Below are 18704 nucleotides of genomic sequence, written 5' to 3'. Positions count from 1 at the left end.
GAGCCTAGGCTCTGATTCCAATCCCTCCCGCCTAGAACTCAGGTCTGACCCGAGGGTGACCCAGTTTAAAAATCTGCCACAGAGCCCTGGATGAGCTCATTAACCCCGCTCCCTACTTAATTGCCCTTCCGCTGTATGCTAATTTCATTAAAGCAATCTGAGCTTTAGGGACATTTCTTCTGGCAAAGGGACAGTAGGTGAAAGCACAAGCACCAGGCTCTTATGACCTCTATGCTATAAGATTAGCTTTAGTGTTTACTGACGCCCTGTACAACCACTGGCCAACACCTAAACATGGGCACGGGGCCAAGGGGTAAAGTTGATGCTTAACACAAACAATATTTGTTTTTCCACTCTATGACACTTCACGAAACTTTGCTTAAGTGACATGATTACTGCACCTTAAAGACAGGGCAGAGTTGCAAAAATAAATTATGTATTCATGCTTTAGAAGGGCATGTCCTCAGATTTGAAGTGTGATATACTTCCAAATTAAGGGATGATTCACTCAGAGTAAACATTCTGTCATCATTTACTCACCCTCATGTTGTTTTAAACATGTTTGACTTTCTCTATGCTGTAGAACACAAAAGAAGATATTTTGAACAATTTTTCAACTGTATTTGTCCATACAATGGAAGGCAATGGGGTCCAAAAAAAAACATTGGGTGAAATATCCCTTTAAACTTTATAAAAAGTGCTGAATACAACATTTAAGTCATAAAACCTACAGACCAGCAGCTAAAGAAATGTTCAGATCGGTGGGATATTCCATCTAAAGCCGTCTTTTTGTAGTCTACAGGTAAAGATTGTATAAAATGAGACACATCTGCCACACACTTGTCTTGCAGCAGTCAAGCGACCACAGATCATTCTGAGGTGGGAAGTGAAACGAGCAAATGAGGGAGACTTTCATTAAGCTGTCATATATCGATTGTACTCACCAGATCCCACCTGGGATCTGTGCACAAACCCAAACACAAAGGCACAGGGGATGAAATATGTGACCACATTTTCAATTTCACACAAAATGGAGAGGCAAAGCAGGCTAAAACCGAGCAAAATGCTCCCTCTGTAGGCCAGAGGGAGAACTGCACCAGGGAAGCAACTTGCTTCAGGAAAGGTCGACATTATTACATTTGCAGCCTTTGACCTGCAAAAATAAAATGAGTGGTGGCCTTGAGGACATATTGAGCAGTGGAGCTCATGGGAAATCAGGGTTCGAGTCTGTCACTGACCATGTTTCGATACTGTTCCCCCCCCCTCTCCCCTTGATTTTCTGTCTTCTCCAACTATAAGAAAATTAATGTAGCATCAGAAAAGTTTATTAGATGTGTGACATATTAGTGTGATTATACTCTTATTTTTTGGTAAGTAAACATTTTTTTTTTTAATATATAAACAAATAAATAAATAAAAATAATTGACTAGAAAACATGATAAAAAAGGATAAGCTAAAGTATAAGCTTCCCAAACACCTTGGTGAAGCCTGGCTGTTTTTCACAGCCAGAAAGGCGGGGCGAGGGAGCAGATCACAAACAATTATGCAGTCACTGTTGTTTGGGCCCCAAATCAAAAAGGCCAGGAATATTTCCGGCCATTTTGCTGGAGTGCAGAGATTCTTTGAAAGAACAGGAAGGGAAAGCAGAGTTTCCCACAGGCTGTCTGTGAGCTGAGCTCTGCAGCATTCTCACTCTCTCTCCCTCAAAACAACAGCTCAAAGCAGCAGGCGAGTTACAACAAAGTGCAGAGCTATTGTAAGAGAGAGCCTGTCCTTCTGTGGCCTGTCCACAATTACTGTGACACCAAAGGTACAGCAGCAACACGCTAACACACTCAAGAGTATAAAACACCCAATGGGTGGCTGCACCAATACGTGCGTGCGTGTGTGTGTGTGTGTGTGTGTGTGTGTGTGTGTGTGTGTGTGTGTGTGTGTGTGTGTGTGTGTGTGTGTGTGTGTGTGTGTGTGTGTGTGTGTGTGTGTGTGTGTGTGTGTGTGTGTGTGTGTGTGTGTGTGTGTGATTAAGTGATGATAAAAAAATACAGTAAGGCAGACATGACCATGCCTAGATTTGTTCGATCTGTAACTCTATAACTAAAAACGTAAATAAAAACATTCAACTTTTATTATTATTATGATTCTTTATTAAACGTATGACATGTTTGTGTGATCATAATTTTTTTTGTATGACTTTAATATACAACTCAAAACTGTATCTGTAACTTCATATAATATATATCAAGGGTTTTCAATCTTTAAGATGCCACAGAACCCCAAATATGATCAAAATTTAAAAGGCAGTTTTCTTAAAGACCCAACTTTAAAAGTTAATGTTAATGTAAAATATTATTTGGAAAACATTTAGTGTCTATTAAGTTACATTATTACGTCGTTTTTTTCCTACTCATTATAGTGCTGTACTGTTATAGCACTGTATTTATTTATTTACCCATTTATTTTAACCTAGTTTTCGTTTACTATTGTTATTATTTATTATATACTATAAACATTTACATGGACCCCCTAGCACAGTTGTTCTCAACCTTTTTAACTCCAAAGTTAACTCGCCCCATTGTCCACAGCAATATTTACAGGCCTAAGCCAAGCCCTAGATAATATATTTCAGGTCTACAAGCTCTAGACTTTTCCAGGTTTTTACAGACACTGGGAGTCCTGTTCTTTTTTTATTAGGGTTTATGTTGAGGGGTTGAATTAGAACAAGAAATATCTTCATTCTCAGCGTATTTTAACACTTGTTTTGTCTTGAATATGTGTAAATATATAGTCATCTGGAGGCCCCCTTGGCAGTTTGCTGAGGACCCTGGTTAAAAAACCACTGGTCTGGAGCTGCCTTCTGGTCCCCGTTTTAAAACCCCTGATCTATTTAACTTTTTTCTACATGTTTTTTTAATTTGCAACTTAAATTACAGATTTACAAAAACAGTTATATTTTAAATTGTATGTTAAAGATTAGATCATTCAAGACAATTAAAAATAGTTGTCCTATAATTAGAAATTGATCAACATAGTATCCCATTATTGCTAATAAACACTCCACCAGCCTTTATATGGAGATGTAGGCCTTAAGTTCCATTAGCCAGTGGTGGGAGCGCCTGCATACATCAATGACTCTTATCCAGTCTTGTGTCATTTCCTTCCCTGGGTACAGTATGACTCTGAGAAAATGGGAGAAGTGCGCTCTGAAACACCTTAAGCCTGTGAATGAACATTCAGAGTGATACACACACACACACACACATTCAAAGCGCTTACCTAACGCTGTGCAGAAACAATGTCCAATAGTCCAACTTCCTTGCTTTGTCCCCCCTCCCAACTTCACAAGCGCTCCCAGACCTCTTTCTCTTCCCCAGTCTGCTCCCAGCAATTACACAGGAACGCGCACACAAACACAGGCCTGCGCACAATTCACGCAACAGGCTCATGCAAAAATTTGTCTTATCTGCAAAATAAGTCTTAAGCATCGCCTGGCACTAGTCCCATCACACTGCCGCGCTAAACATGTGACAAATGGCTGCGCATTGATGCCAAAACAGTGACAATGACTAAGAGGTGCACCGACCCTGAGACATGGCCTCTTTCGTGACCCCCAGCCCTCTCCCATGGGCCTACATCTCGTTTTTAGCCACAATGCGAGTTTTCTTTAATTGAAATGCACTTTGACCCCAGAGAACAGAAGTAGCATGGGGTCCCCCAAGGCCTAAAGTCTTGCCATTAAAAGCTGGGATGCAGTTCTCTGGTTTGTGTCCAGTCTGAAGGTTCGGCCACATTTACAGTTCCTCTGCAAAATTTTGTGGGCCAAATCCAGTTATTTCGAAAGGAAGCCATGCAATCAAGAGGTTTGTGCGAGTGCAAAAAAGTTCCCCACACAGATTTCGCTCGTGTTCGTGTTGGTCACCAAAAAAAAGCTGCTTTGGGTCGACTGCTGTGTGAGCTGTTCTTCATACATTGTTACACTATTCACAATGCACATTAGACCTTTTTCACAGCAAATGGATACAAATCTGTAAATACAAGTCTTGGAAAAAACGAAGTACCTTTCAACCGCTTTTACACACAGGCAAACATTAACAAACTTGCATGCTATCTCCCACCGAGGATCTCACCTACCTGGAATCCTTATGAAGGACCAGCCATGTCTTTGCTGCAGGGCCATGATGCCCCCTGGGCTCTGCGGGAGGAAGGCCTGAGAGCGCTGAGCCCAGGCGCAAGCCAGCTCGGGGGATCCGTACAGGAAGCACTGCTTAGCAATGAGACTCCCTCCATCGCGTATTAACCTCCATTCATACTCCGCACTGCGATCCGCACAGTAGCGTTCCATGGGAACTGAAGTCACCTAGGGAATATAGAAAACTCCTTAGTCAACACCTCCAAGGCTGTTAACACTAATGCATTTTATCAGTCCTTTTATCACTAAGAAACGCCAAACAAATTGGACCTTGAGGGGGGAGAAGAATCATTTCCAGTTGTCGAACGTGAACACACACACACACACACAGGCACGCACAACCCTGTCTTTCTGACATTTTGTCCGAACCCCGCCGCTCTGGCAGGAAAGCGTGGCAGAGGTCAGCGGTGCTAACAGCGCTAACAGGCCTTTGAGTAACAGATGACCATTTCCTGTAGTGATTCACACCGCTCACAATCCCTTCCACTGGCCATTTCTTTTCTCTCCCTCTCCTTCTCGCTTTATCCCTCTTTCAGCTTTATGGAGAATTTTATGGCGTGCTGACAAGCGGATGATATTATCTTCCTTTCATTCCTTATCTCTGATGAAAAACAGCTCAGCTTTGGCCAGGCTTCCAGTTCTGTAGCGAACATCTGACCAATGGGAGCGCGAACACGCAGATGTGGCCATAAAAAGTCAACGGGTCAAGAGTCCCTCGTGAATAAAGAGAAAAAAGGCAACTAATCTATCTTATCACTTTCCCACAGTGCCCATATGCCCCTGGTGCCTAGGGGCCTTTGCCAACGCAGTGCCAATTCTCACAGTGTGGCCATGTGGCCAGACACAATCCTGACTCTCTGGGCTGGGATAACACAGAGATAGCCTCACATTAGCCAAGTTAACAGCAGATGTTGGAGGAAAAAGAAAACAGCGCCTCATACGTGACTTAACCATTAACGACACGGATATGTTTTAGTACAACACACTCACTCATAAAAGATGAATATCTTGACTTGCTTAAGGAGGACATTTTCCTGGGTCAACATCTTTTGCTGTTTCGGGAACAGCATTCCTATCTACCAGATTTTTAGGTTATTGGGTTAGGCTTAGGGTTACAGTTAGGCTTCAGTGCTTGAAAATGCTTTTGATAAAACTCATCATAAAATCATCTTCTCTGGTTTAAAGGGTGGATTATGGTTAAGGTTAGGGATAGGAGAAGTCAAGAGAGGAGTTTCAAACTGAGAAAACAAGGAAGAAAATTAACACAAATTAACAAAATAATTACTATATAAAATTTTTTTTTTTTAAATAGGACAGAAAAAAAAGAATATAGAAGAATATGGAAGAATTAAAACATTATTAATGATATAAATTAAATCATTAATTATAATGATAATAAAAATAAGTAAACATAAGTTAAAGTAACCAAAACATAAGTAAATAAACATAATTATATAAATAAAACAATTATAAAATAATTAATAATTACATAATTAATTATATAAAACAATACTTATAAAATAACTACACCTATGAATTATAACATTATTATAAAAAATAAAAGAATTACAATAAATAAACATTAAGATTGAATGATTAATTAAAATGATTTGATCACTATTATTATTATTATTATTATTATTAATACAAATTATTTATTGGTTAAAGTAAGGTTGTTTCAAGATTTAAACTGATAATAATTATACGTTTGGCTAGGATTGTTTGATATGAATGTTGATAGGGAACCAGCAAACAATGTTGTAAGTCTTGACTACCACATTCCCTGCGGTACCAAAGATGTCACTTCACAGTATCTTCAGACTATCCCAAAGTTGAGACTATCCCAAATGGCATTGTGGTTTTTGATGGGCTGTGTATTCACAGCCAGAGAAGCAGCCCTTAACCAAGACCTCTGATTTCTCACTGGTGGGCTTGTGTTGTTTGGTTACTCTCCACCGGGGTCATGATCAGTTGAGCAGAAGATCTGTCATGGGGTCAAAGAGGATAAATAAACCAGGCCGGTAGTGAGGGCCACACAGAGACCAGGGCTTTCATTTTTGATCATAAGTTTGTTTCTGAGACAGCGGGAGATCCCTGTCAGCAGCTGACCACCCTCAGTAGAAATCCACACTGATGAGTTTCTGACTTTTGCCAAACAGTTACTGGATACAGAAAACACTGATACTCCATATAGAATCCTGGATTTATTTCAAACCGCTAAACTGAGCGAAAATTCTGGCAGTTAATATGGTCCACTAGGCTGTTTTCTGAGAGTAAGGTTGAGTGTTTCTCACCCTGGGTGTGACGGTGAGTAAAAACTTGGGTGGTTGGGTAGGCCTGCACGGTCTGAACGTTTTAGTTGATGAGCGTCTGCTGTGGATCACCACATCGGTGTGACAGATCGGCGAAGACCCTGTGGACGTGAACACTAAATCCTACAGGAAAAGAAAGAACAAAATCAGTATAGCATATTACACCCTACTTAATCACATACTGACAAAATGTCAACAAGTATGACTGAGTGTGAGAGAATTGCCGTTTTTCCCGCAAAATGCTTGAATTTGTCAAATAGGAGTATATGGGCCTGCAGCACCTCCTAGTGATCACTTTACTCTCTACAACGATTTACTCCTAATCTAATGTAAACCCAACTCCCATCTCATCAGCTCCATTTGTCAAGAAGTCACACTGAACAGAAGTGATACCCTAAATGAGACCACAGTGCTAACAGACGTCCAGACGGGGTCACAGTCAGAACTACGGCTCTAATGACCCACATGAATCATAAGGACCAACCTATATATTTTGCCTGTTTCCTGTTTGCATCCACAAAGTGACAAGAATAAACAGACCTGTCAACTTCATTTAGAGGAGACTGTGAGCTAATGACGGATGAGGTGTGAAAGACATGTGAAGAGAGAGAGAAAGAAAAGAGAGAAAGCAAGAAACTGAAAAAAGAAAGAAAGAAAGAAAGAAAGTGTGGTGCTTGTGGCAGCCTCAGCAGGAGTGCTCGTGTCTTGTTTCATGAAGCACCGGCTGGAACGCGAACACAGATGAGCACTAAGATTCCCACAGCACTGCTGCCTGCAGCTGCTCACCGACTGATACAAATATATCAAACGCTAATTACCATACAACACACACAGATCATCAACTTCTGCACAGAGGTTGTTCCCTGGGCTCACATTAAACACTGAGCTTGAGCAATATGTGATTACTTACAAACCACAGACTGCCAGCTTAAAAAAGTTGGGACATTTTGAAATGATATAAAAAAATCAAGAATCTTAATTCTCTTTAAACTTTATTTAATTGATGTTATTTAAACCGATGTTTTCACTGGCCAAATTAATTGTGTTTTTTAAATATAAAGAGATTTTGATTTTGATGGCTGCAACACTCCAAAAAAGTTGGGACAGAGGCAAAATAATAGTGTAAAGACTATCCAAGTTAAACGGTTTTGAAACAGTCCACAATAAGTTGGTGAATTGGTAATAGGTAAGGGGATCGTGTTTGGGTATAAAAGGAGCATCCACCAAAGGCTCAGTCTTTGCCAGCAAAAATGGGTCATGGCTCATCACGTTATGCCAGCATTGACCGTTTGAGAGAATTATCAAACGATTCAAAAATCACGTTTATCAATGTAAGATTGCAAAGTTTTTAGGGTCTTTCACCTTCTGCTATACATAATTTTGTGGAAAGATTCAGGGAATCCAAAGGAATGTGTAGGGCAAGGCAGGAGACCGTTGAATATGCGTGATCTTTGAGCCCTCAGGCGCCATTGCATGAGAAACAATCAATCCTACTGTGTTAAATATAGTCACATAGACTCTGGAGTTCTTTGGAAAACCATTGTCAATTAAAACAGTCTGCCGCTGCATCAAGAAATGCAACTTGAATCTCTGTTACGGAGGAATAAAGCTATACATCTGTTCAATGCAGAGAAGCCGCCAAATTCTCTGGGCCTGAGTTCATCTCAGTTGGTCTGAAAGATTGCTGTATTCAGATCCACATTTCAGCTTGTTTTTGAAAAAAGAGGTCATGGTATGGCAAACAGTATGGGTGACTTGCATTTTTGTGAAGGTACTATTGAAGAATAAAGCAATTGTACAGAGACTTGTACTGCCATCAAGATGACATCTTTCCTGGGAAGCAAGACAATAGGGACTTTAAGCAACAGCTGCTGATGGAACAGCAACGGCAGCCAGAAGTAAACGGTTAACTGCCGTAGCTAAAGAAGGCAAAAATCACTAAGCAACAGTAAAGACTACGGCGTAGTGGATAATTTAATGATTTGACAAAATACAAATAAAGAAAGTGATTTTAATAAGCAGGAGAGGGTTGCTTTGGACATTTAATGATACACATAAACAATTACAATGCCACATACCATAAAACATAACATTAACTTTCTTAATCTTTCACGTAGAAACGACTACGGCAAATCAGCTGTTCTCCCGACGTAGACGGTTTCAGTAGAATGTTGTGAAGTAGCAGTTAAAGTCGCGCATGTGCAATAGAACGCCAGAATGCCGTTGCCGTTCCACCAGAGGCTGTTGCTTAAAGTCCCTAATGCCAGGCCTCATTCTACTCGTTCTACAACAGAGTGCTTTCTCACACCATAGAATGGATGTGCTTGACTGGCCTGCAAAAAGTCCATTTCTGTCTACTGGTGAAAATATATTGCCCGCTGTTGAAAATATATTGCCCATCATGAAAAGGAGAATCAGATAACGATGACCACTGACTGTTGAGCAGCTGTCTTGTATCAGGTGAGATTGGGCAAAAATTCCACATGCTAAAGTGCAACAATCAATATCCTCATTCTAAAACATTTTAAAAGTTTAATAAAAGGAAAGGTGATATGACCAACTGCCTCTGTCCCAACATTTTTGGAGTGTTGCAGCCATCAAAAACTAAATTTGTTTATATTTACAAAATACAATTAAGTTAGTCAACTACAAAACATTGTACAATCATTTTCTTTTGTCAGTAAATAAAGGATAAAGATAGTTAAATCACAGCAACTGTTCTGGAATTGGGGTTGTACATTTAGAAACTAGAAATCAGTTTTGCTGAATTTGCAGTTTGCATCTTGGTTTACAACTCAAAATCACAGTATGTTGCAATATTTAGAGAAAACTGAACTGTGCTAGATTGAGTCTCTGGGAGAAAATCTTAGAAAAAGGAGGGTGCTTTCACTTTTGCTACTAGTTAGCATGGTTTAAGATTCTTTACGAGTCTACAGCAAAGCTTCAGAGCGCTCGATATGGGCCGGTCCACATTTCCACATGGGGAGCTGATTGTTGTGGTGTCGTGTTCCCCATCCATGCCCCAGTGGAGCTAGGAGACGCTTGTGTGGTATAAAAGCTGTAGTGGGAAGTGGATAATATTACACCTCAGTCAGCACCTTCTGAGCACAGCTTCCCCTGACCGTAGCCTGAACGCACGCCAGAGTGCCAAACTACAGGTTAACCCCTGCCGCTGTTTGGCCTCCGGGGGACAACACTGTAGCTTCTGGACTGGGACATCCAGCATCACTTCCTCTATCGTCTTTCCTATCCTCGAGAATCAGTTTGGACTTTTGATATTCCCATCAGCATTTGATATACAGCAACATTGGAGTGTCTCGTGGGTGAGTGGAAATAGGTTTCCACAACGAAATACGAACCCTTGGCGCTAACGAAAGATGAGGGTCATTTAATCTGGTTCAGTGGGGTAACCCAAGGCAGGCGTAAACCTGCACACTCATACACAAAACTCCAAAACAGTGAGCGCAAGAAATACGATGAACAAAGAAATATGCCAAAGTTTGTGCAATCAAATCTTTGGAAGATATTCAGTTTTGTACGAGCATGTTAACTAAACATCCAGAAGCAGAACTGTTCCACTTTGTCTTTTGAGAAATAACCAGTACTTATTATCTTTGGACATACATCTATAATTCATGCCAAAAAAGTCAAACACAACGTGCTTTTGTATTTCACTGCTCTGCTTTTCCATTGTTTTTCTATGTAAACATGCGCTAGATGGACATGTTTGAGAGATGCGTATACGTCTTGTGCTTTGTAGCGTCTCACGGTCCCTCGCGTTTAAGTTCAAGTCAAAGTAATTCAACTTTTAAAAACATGTCTTTAGACACAGCGTTTTTTCCCATTCCACTGCCCTGCGTCTTGTGTTTTTCCATTCCACTGCTACTTTTCCTTCAGTAGCAGAATATGGTTGCCAGTCCTGTATTTGAGTCCTTAATATGGTTACGTTCACACACAGTTCAGTTATTTACAGGAGTGACAATCACATTCTATAATCAAACTCACACCCGTATATTTTTTGTGTGTGGTTTCAGTAACTTACAGCGACAGAGATATGAGCTGTGTGTCATTTGAAGGTTTTAGATCAGTCACTATTCTCCACCGGAGCTGCTCCCATCAGTTTTGTGTTCTACGTGCAACTCAAATGCTCAACTCTCCACCCAGATATAAAAGCTGCTGTAAGTTAATGAAAATTGGACTCTTGTCGTGTCAAAAGACTTTTAAGTTTTATGGCGTCACCACCTTTGATATTTGGTCACTGTCGCTTTAAGAGAATATGGGCTTGACTCCTGTTGTACATTCATACAGACAGTATTAGAGATGCTACTGTAAATAGTAAAAATGTGAATGGGACATTTCAAGACTCACACCTGTAAGTAAATGCGGTTGTCAATCCCAAAAATTGACCGTGTAAACGTAGCAAAAAAAAGTTTGATAACTACTAGGCATATAGTGATGAAGGCCACTAGTACATGTGCTGTCATATGACAAAGCAAGAAGGATAAAAAAGCACGACAGAGCTCACCTGTAGAACAGGACTGCTGTGGACGTTTGGGAAAGACGTTGGCTTGTTGATCCACAGGATGAGATCTCTGCGTGAAAGACACAGCTTGTGTAACCAGGCTCTCCCTTTAGCCTCATTCTCCTGCTCTTCCTCTACATCCCACAGACGACTGTGGTGGAGCCGGTATGCTGATTTAAAGGACAGATATAGGGCTAACCACCTGAGAAAAGAGGAAAAGAGGAGATTTTACTATCTAAACAGCTATTAAGGAATCAACGCCGTAGGAAACGATGTATGTACTGAATCCCACACCTAAATCTTACCTGAATGCACTGGGGTGATGCATCCAAGTGTGAAAAGAATTTGATTATTATATATATATTCAGTTCTTATAAGAGTCATGGATCCTACCGGATGAGAATGTGCTTGAATAATGCAATTTATTCAAGATATCCACTGGTTAAACGGATAGTTCATGCAAACATGAAAGACCCCCTGTGGTGAGAATCAAGTTTTTAATGTTGTTTATATGCCTATGTGGTGTTTTTAATATGCTTTAAGACAAACCATGTGCAAATATATCAGACAACACAATTGCTGAGTATTTTCTCCCTAAAACGGCAGTTTACCAAAGACAGTCTGAAAACCTCGGTTTGAAATCGCCCCTGTTCTCTACATCACTAATTTGTTGTAACCAATCACGTCAACGTGCCGGCAGGCTTTAGCTAATCATCATCATTACTATGCTGCGAAGCAAGAGAGTCTTAAGAGAAGCCAGGTTATCCCAGTATATTTTTCTGTTGACATGAAAAATCAGGTACATTTAGCAATAAAGAGGGTGTATTATGTATGCATCACAAGTATGTGATGTTATGATGTACTATGCCTTTCTCCACTGATTTTCTGAGTTGTTCAAAGCATCTTGTAAGGATGCTGATTTTTAGAAGGCAGCTGTCTGACTCAGAGATGGGGAATGGAAACATGGCTTGAGTAACATTAGCAACACATTATTAGCTGTTTAAAACACAGTCAAGCCAAAGGGTAATCATATTAATTACCGTTTTGTGTCCGACATTGTAGAGAGCGAAAAATAAAACGCATTTCCATTGTGATACATCGACTTGTAGATGAGCCTGTATAATTCACTCTTCCACATCTTCTGAATCAGTTTCTGGTTCAAACATATATGGCTGAATTAAACCAGTTTTTTCACTTGCCATCATTGTAGCGTTTACTATAGTAAAGTTGACGAGTGGATCAGGTATTCTGAGCTGGTGTGAGTGAGTGGAGGCGGGGACTAATATGCATATACTAAATGAAGCAAGGGTGCAGAGATAAATTCAAGCTATTTTAAGGCATGAAGAAATTATTTTAACAGGATTTTGTTTTAAAAATATGTCATTTTGGTGATCAAAGACGAGTTTTAAGGGTTTACAAAATATTGACTACAGGGAGACTTTTACTGTCATCCTTTTCTTCATCCTCATATCATTCCAAATCTGTATGACTTTCTTTTTTTGTGGAAGGTCATACAGGTTTGGAATGACATGATGACAGAACGTTCATTTTCAGGTAAACTATCCCTTTGAGTCAGAGAAAGTGTGTATTTTGATATTTAATAGTTCTGACATGAATGTTAAGTAACTGACCTCACTAGAGTCCCCTGAAGCATGATGTTTGACATCTCAGCAGGAGACACATCGATGAAACGCAGGAAGGAAAAGCAGCTGCTTTCATCATCAGCTGTATCAACCATGCAGATGATCAGAAATAAGAGTGTGAAAGTTTTGTAATGACAAAATTTAAATATAATTGTGGAATAAATACTCACTTTTTCTGTGAAACAAGGACTGTTGAATGTGTTGTGTGGAGAACGGAGAGACTAGAGTCTGCTTCAGCCTGAGGAGTGATAGAAGAATGAATAAATCAATCTAATAAAAACTTGTCAAAGCTATTACACGTGTTGTATAAAAACTTTTGTTCGGAGATGGAATCAACAATGCCGAACAGTTGGCGGCACCAATCCTAATGGTCCGTTCACACCAAGAACAATAAATATAACGGTAACTATATTAGCCCACACCACAATAACGTTCTGTTTATTATAATTACATTGTGCAGTTATGTCGTCTACCACTTTAACTGTTCGAGCTCGAAATTCTGATTGGCTGACAAAGCTTTTATCCTTCGTCGGCTGGAAAAATTGCTCTAAAAGAGATTCCAATGATGATCGTTATTATTATAATTATGGTATGGACTTCCCTAATCTCATAGAATTAAGGCAATTTACTTTATAGTTATTGTTCTTGGTGTGAACAAGCCTTGAGGGAGGAACAGCAAACCTGGAAGCTACATGAAGATCAACTCACTTAGTCTTTCCTAGGTCAGAAGTGCGGAGGATGGCATGTCGGAACAGGAACTTGGACATGATGAAGGGCTTCAGAGACATGTGGAAAGGCGAGCGTATTTCCTGACGCTCAAACAGGTCTGGGTGGTTACAAACCTTTTAAATTTGTGAAAAACACTGTGTTTAAAAACTGCAGCTCATTACTATATGTACAGTGAGTCTGAAAGGACAAACCGGTTTTAAAGTAATAGTCCACCCAAAAATGAAAAATCTGTCATCTTTTACTCATCCTAATATTGTTTTAAACCTGTATGACTTCCTTTCTTTGGTGGAACACCAAAAATGTTGGGAACCAAAGCTATTACCAACATTTTTCAAAATATCTTCTTTTGTGTTTCATTTTTGGGTGAACTATATCTAGCTGATAAACCCAGCCTCACCTTCCTAAACTGCATGACCAGGTTCATGAGGCTGCTGGTGGTGGTGTGGGCCTGCTGGGCCGTGCCCATTGATGACTGCAGCAGGTCCTCAATGGAGATCTTGTTCTTCAGAGCCTGGTAGAGCAGCCGCTGTCTGCTGGTCAGCTGGCAGTATGTCAGGATTTCAATCTGAGATTAAATAAATTAATATCACATATAGAGACTAGGCATGAAACCACAAACCATAACTCTGTCTGAGATACTGTAGGACTGTATCACCTTGTCAGAGAGCTCATTCTCCACATCCTTCTTTATTCTGCGCAGCATAAATGGTTTTAGGATCATGTGCAATCTGGACAGCTGGTCTGAAAGGGTAAACCAGCGTAAATTACATCTATTGGAGCATGGGCAACACATGAAGATATCGCTCCCATCGCTTGTTCAGCATGAGTGCTGCTGTTTTAATGTAGTATTAAATGTTAAATCATTATTATTTTGCAGCTGAAATCCCAAATAATTTTGAATAATTAAATAATTATGTTGACTTGCTGCTTAGGACAACGTAGCTAAATGATAAAACATACTAGCAAAGCCTAATAAAATTATAAAATATGCCAGCAACATGCTAAAACAGGCAAGCAATTTTCTAAAACAAGTTAGCAACCATCCAGAAAATCCAAGCAATCTCCCAGAGCATCTGATCTGATCTATTGATCAGATGATAAACTTGATAGACTGGATGAGGAAGGCCTTAAAACCTTAGAACATTTAAAACTACTTCAAACTGAACACCTTTAAAATTCAAGCTTTTTAAACTACTTCAAACCTTGACATACTATCTTGGCTTTATCTAACTGGCTTTTTTATTTAGTTTTTGTTGTACATAATTTTTGACTAGATTGTTCAACTCTAACACATATTTTAACCTCCCCGGAGATAAAATGGACAGTGAACAAAATTGAGATAATTGAGTTGACTGACTTTCATCAATAGCAGATTTGTTCTCAGCATGACTCTCGATGTCCTTGGAAAACCACTCGTTGAACTCCTCGTGAGAGTCAAACAGAGTCGGCATGATGAAGTGAAGCAGGGCCCACAACTGAGGGGAAGAACAATAGCGTCATGTTTTTATGTGTTACTGCACTCGCAGTCTCGCACACGTGGACTCTCAAACAAAGTCTCGCATGAATGCACTCACCTCTGCCATTGTGTTCTGGATGGGTGTCCCTGTTAGCAGGAGGCGGTTCCTGCACTGGAACTGAAGGAGAATCTTCCATCGGACGCTGTCAAGAAGAACCAGACACAGCTACTAAGATCTCTCAAGCAAGCAGCAAGCTGAGGTCAATGGAGAATATAACTCTGCATGACAACAACCCTCAATGCTGAACTCTGAATACTACAGGGGTTCTCTTCAGAGCTCACTTCTCTTGGTTATGTCTTTCATTGATTTTGGGGACTTTAGAGACTTGAAAGCTCAAGAAAGCTGCTCTGACGCCCTGTCGAGAATCCAATTGGGCAATAAATCATGTTCCACCACAACAGAAGCTGCTGGCACATGTTCTGTCACCTCCAGAGAGGCACAAACTCACACTCAGAGCTCGAGCGGCCCTCATTCTCTGAAGGGTTCCAGTCCAGACATAGTGTCACTGCACTGACTATGAGGATGGGAATACGGAAAATCTGCACCAGTATTGGAGACTCTCTGTAGCATCTGGAGCTTTTTATAAGCTCATTTTCCCTTGTTGAAAGGTTCAATCAATGATGCGTATCAGTTAGACAACCAGATTTTCACATTTTGGAGCTATATTTTCAAGAAAACTAGCATAATTATATTTGGCCATTTTAAGACTTAAAATTCATTCATTCATTATCAGCATGAGTTGAGTCTGTTTGGCCACTTTACGGAAGTGGTAATGCCAGTGTCAGTTCCAAAACATTTAGGTAAATACTGTGTGAAACAAAGTTTATAGCTAGTTAATATTATATCTGTAATGGAAAAGTATTAAATTATTATTATTTTTGGTTATCCTTTAATGTTATGATATGTTTTTGCGTAAATTTATTCTCATGATGTGACACTGAAGACTGGAGTAATGATGCTGAAAATTCAGCTTTGCATAAATTACATTTTAAAATATATTCAAATAGAAAAAGGTTATTTTAAATTGTAATAATTACAGTTTGTTTGTTTTTTTATCAAATAAATGCAGCCTTGTTGAGCATAAGAGACTTATTTTCCCAAACTTTTGAACGGCAGTGTATATGTATGCATGTAAGTGCTAATTACCTGGTGCTACTTTTCAGTGCCTGGGCCTCATCCAGAACCATATACTGCCATTTCACCCTCTGGAAATACTTCACATCCTGTACCACCAGCTGATAACTGGTGATGACCACATGAAATGGTGCATTCTGGGTATACAGAGTTTTCTACAGGAGCCAAACATGGATAAAATAGGGTTGAAGTATTAGATTTAAATCAATCTGATATATTAGAGCAAAATTCTTATGAAATGCTTACCTGGCTCCAAAATTTTCTAATAACTTTACGATCATGAGGGTTCCCCCAGTATGGTAACACCTGCAAGAAAAAATGAGACAAGAGAACAAAAGATATGTGAAAATTTTATAACATTTTCATTTTAAATACACTACCAGTCAAAGGTTTGGAAACATTACAAATGATAAGTCTCTTATGCTAATAAAGCCTGCATTTATTTGATCAATAATACAGAAAAACAGTAATATTGTGAAATATTATTAAAATTTAAAATAAAGGTTTTCTATTTCAAAATACTTATAGTTTTTAAAATATTTTATATTTTATTCCTGTGATGCAAAGCTGAATTTTCAGCATCATTACTCAAGTCTTCAGTGCCACATGATCATTCAGAAATCATTGTATTATGCTAATTTATTATCAATGTTGGAAACAGTTGTGCTACTAAAATTTTTATTATAACCTGTGATAGTTTTTCCGAATTCTTTGAATAAAAAGTTTAAAAAGTTTAAAAAAAAATATTCAAAATTGAAACAATATACACTACCGTTCAAAAGTTTGGTGTCAGTAATTTTTTTCTTTCTTTTTTTGAAATAAATTAATACTTTTATTCAGCAAGGATGAAATTGATTAAAAAAAGTTATTGTAAAGATTTATATTGTTAGAAAAGATTTATATTTTGAATTAATGCTGTTCTTTTTAACTTTTTATAAGCATAAATACAAAAGCACAAAAATAGTAATGTTTCCAAACTTTTGATCAGTACTGTATATACATACACTTTTCATAATCTTAACCTCATTACAAAGTGTATAATGTAAATTATTCAGGACTCAACAATAAGTATGGACCGACTGATCCGGGGAAGAATGAGCAAGTAAAAGTGTATGCATGAATTAACAGCTTCATAAAGTTACATATAGCATTATTGTTACATTAAATTCAAAATTTTATAAATAATTTGTTTAAAACGTTTTTTTAATAAAGGAAATTTCCTTCTGGCACACAAAAATATATAGCTAAAAATATAGTGTGGCAGGGCCATTGAAAATATTGGCAGGGCAAGTATAAAACTGAACTACTGGCCTGACCAGGCCAACAAAAAGAAATAATTATTCTTCAGCCCTCTGATATTCCTCAAGTTATTCTGGCTGGGATTTCGGATACAGATGATTTGTGAGATTCAGTCTGACTGGCAGGAAATGAATATTTAGGTTTCTGATATTAGTAGAACACACTATAAATGATACAACACTGCCCCCCAAAGGATTACAAAAATCAAACCAGAAATGCAATAACCTGTCATGCGTTTCCTTACAGCAAAATATGCAAAGGCTAAGAAAAAACACATTTTCCATTGTTCTGAAAATAGACGTAGTTTAATGGGTTTATAAAAGGTTTGAGACAGTGACAGAGAGACAGACCGGTAAAAAAGATTCCACGGCTGCAGGTGTTTCCCTGCACAGCTGCCACACTCACCTTGAATTTGGCGACAAAGCGAGAGAACTCCTGATGCCAGTTGTTGAGTGTTGAGGCAGGGGAGATAATCAAGAAGGGTCCCCAGATGTTTTCCCTCTGTCCGATAGAGCACACCAACACAAAATAATCCGAACAGGTGCAGGCGGCAGAGGGGGATGGGGACGGAGATGGTGGGAAAGAATGAGAGAAAAGAGAGGGGGTCAAAACAGGAAACAACTGAAGAACAAGGTAACATGCTAACATGGCTTCCTATGGGCCCACAGCGCTACGCTTTCATATCAAATCCCAAAACCCTGTATCCTCCTCTTTTCGCAAACCCTGGAGGTCACAGAGAGCAGCGGAGACAGCTGGAGGGTTCACATCGATGCCAAAGAACTGATTTGTGGTGTCAGGGGCTTTTGGGGAGAAATGCATATGATAGCACAGGAAAGCAGAACTGAGAGGTGTGTTTTTTATATAACTCTGGTGTCATATTCCCCAAAAAATAAACTTGTTCCAGATTTTCGATCTGAGAGCATTACGATTAGGGAATACAGTATCTTTCAAGTGAAATCTGTTGGCTAGAAGATGATACAATAAAGACGGAGAATGTTTCGCAAACCCTGTTATCATGCTATGTTGTGCTAATGGCAGGGCTGGGCGATATAATGGAAAGAAAAATCTTGTTATTTGTTGTATGTATTTTCTCTAAAATGGTATGAGAAAAGTTACTTGTATATTTATTAAGATTGTAAATGTTTTACTTTTTTATCATTTGAGAACAGTCATTCTTATCAAGTCCATAATACATTTATAATCACAAATACAACAATGCAATACGCACACAAACAAATCAATCACACACACACACACACACACATATATATATATATATGTATATATAATAATGCATTTAAAATATATATATTATTTAAAATAACATATGAATTAATAATTATTAATAATACTTATATAAT

At 38.9% G+C, this 18704-nt stretch overlaps 1 protein-coding gene and 1 long non-coding RNA gene across 8 annotated transcripts in view; one reads left to right on the top strand and one right to left on the bottom strand.

Moving 5' to 3' along the window:
• ino80 (INO80 complex ATPase subunit) overlaps nucleotides 1-18704 on the bottom strand; it is a 39717-nt gene that overhangs the window by 12323 nt on the left and 8690 nt on the right. For all 7 annotated transcript variants that reach the window (XM_077220396.1, XM_077220397.1, XM_077220393.1 and 4 more), the window contains exons 15-27: nucleotides 17749-17844; nucleotides 16291-16350; nucleotides 16057-16199; nucleotides 14968-15052; nucleotides 14751-14868; nucleotides 14049-14134; nucleotides 13791-13958; nucleotides 13373-13506; nucleotides 12835-12902; nucleotides 12653-12746; nucleotides 11025-11223; nucleotides 6482-6622; nucleotides 4130-4355 (exon numbers count right to left, since the gene is read on the bottom strand). In XM_077220396.1, coding sequence (XP_077076511.1) covers nucleotides 4130-4355; nucleotides 6482-6622; nucleotides 11025-11223; nucleotides 12653-12746; nucleotides 12835-12902; nucleotides 13373-13506; nucleotides 13791-13958; nucleotides 14049-14134; nucleotides 14751-14868; nucleotides 14968-15052; nucleotides 16057-16199; nucleotides 16291-16350; nucleotides 17749-17844 — 1618 coding nt within the window. The remainder of the gene's footprint in view (nucleotides 1-4129; nucleotides 4356-6481; nucleotides 6623-11024; nucleotides 11224-12652; nucleotides 12747-12834; nucleotides 12903-13372; nucleotides 13507-13790; nucleotides 13959-14048; nucleotides 14135-14750; nucleotides 14869-14967; nucleotides 15053-16056; nucleotides 16200-16290; nucleotides 16351-17748; nucleotides 17845-18704) is intronic.
• On the top strand, nucleotides 5327-5488 carry LOC143729248 (uncharacterized). The gene is made up of 2 exons (XR_013199960.1): nucleotides 5327-5389; nucleotides 5439-5488. It is a non-coding gene; the product is annotated as an uncharacterized LOC143729248 (long non-coding RNA).

This window comes from Siphateles boraxobius, unplaced genomic scaffold (genome assembly GCF_051911475.1).
Source record: "Siphateles boraxobius isolate OS27281-9 unplaced genomic scaffold, OSU_SipBor_1 8, whole genome shotgun sequence".
Classification (NCBI taxonomy): domain Eukaryota; kingdom Metazoa; phylum Chordata; class Actinopteri; order Cypriniformes; family Leuciscidae; genus Siphateles; species Siphateles boraxobius.
This window is presented reverse-complemented; position numbering and strand designations above follow the sequence as displayed.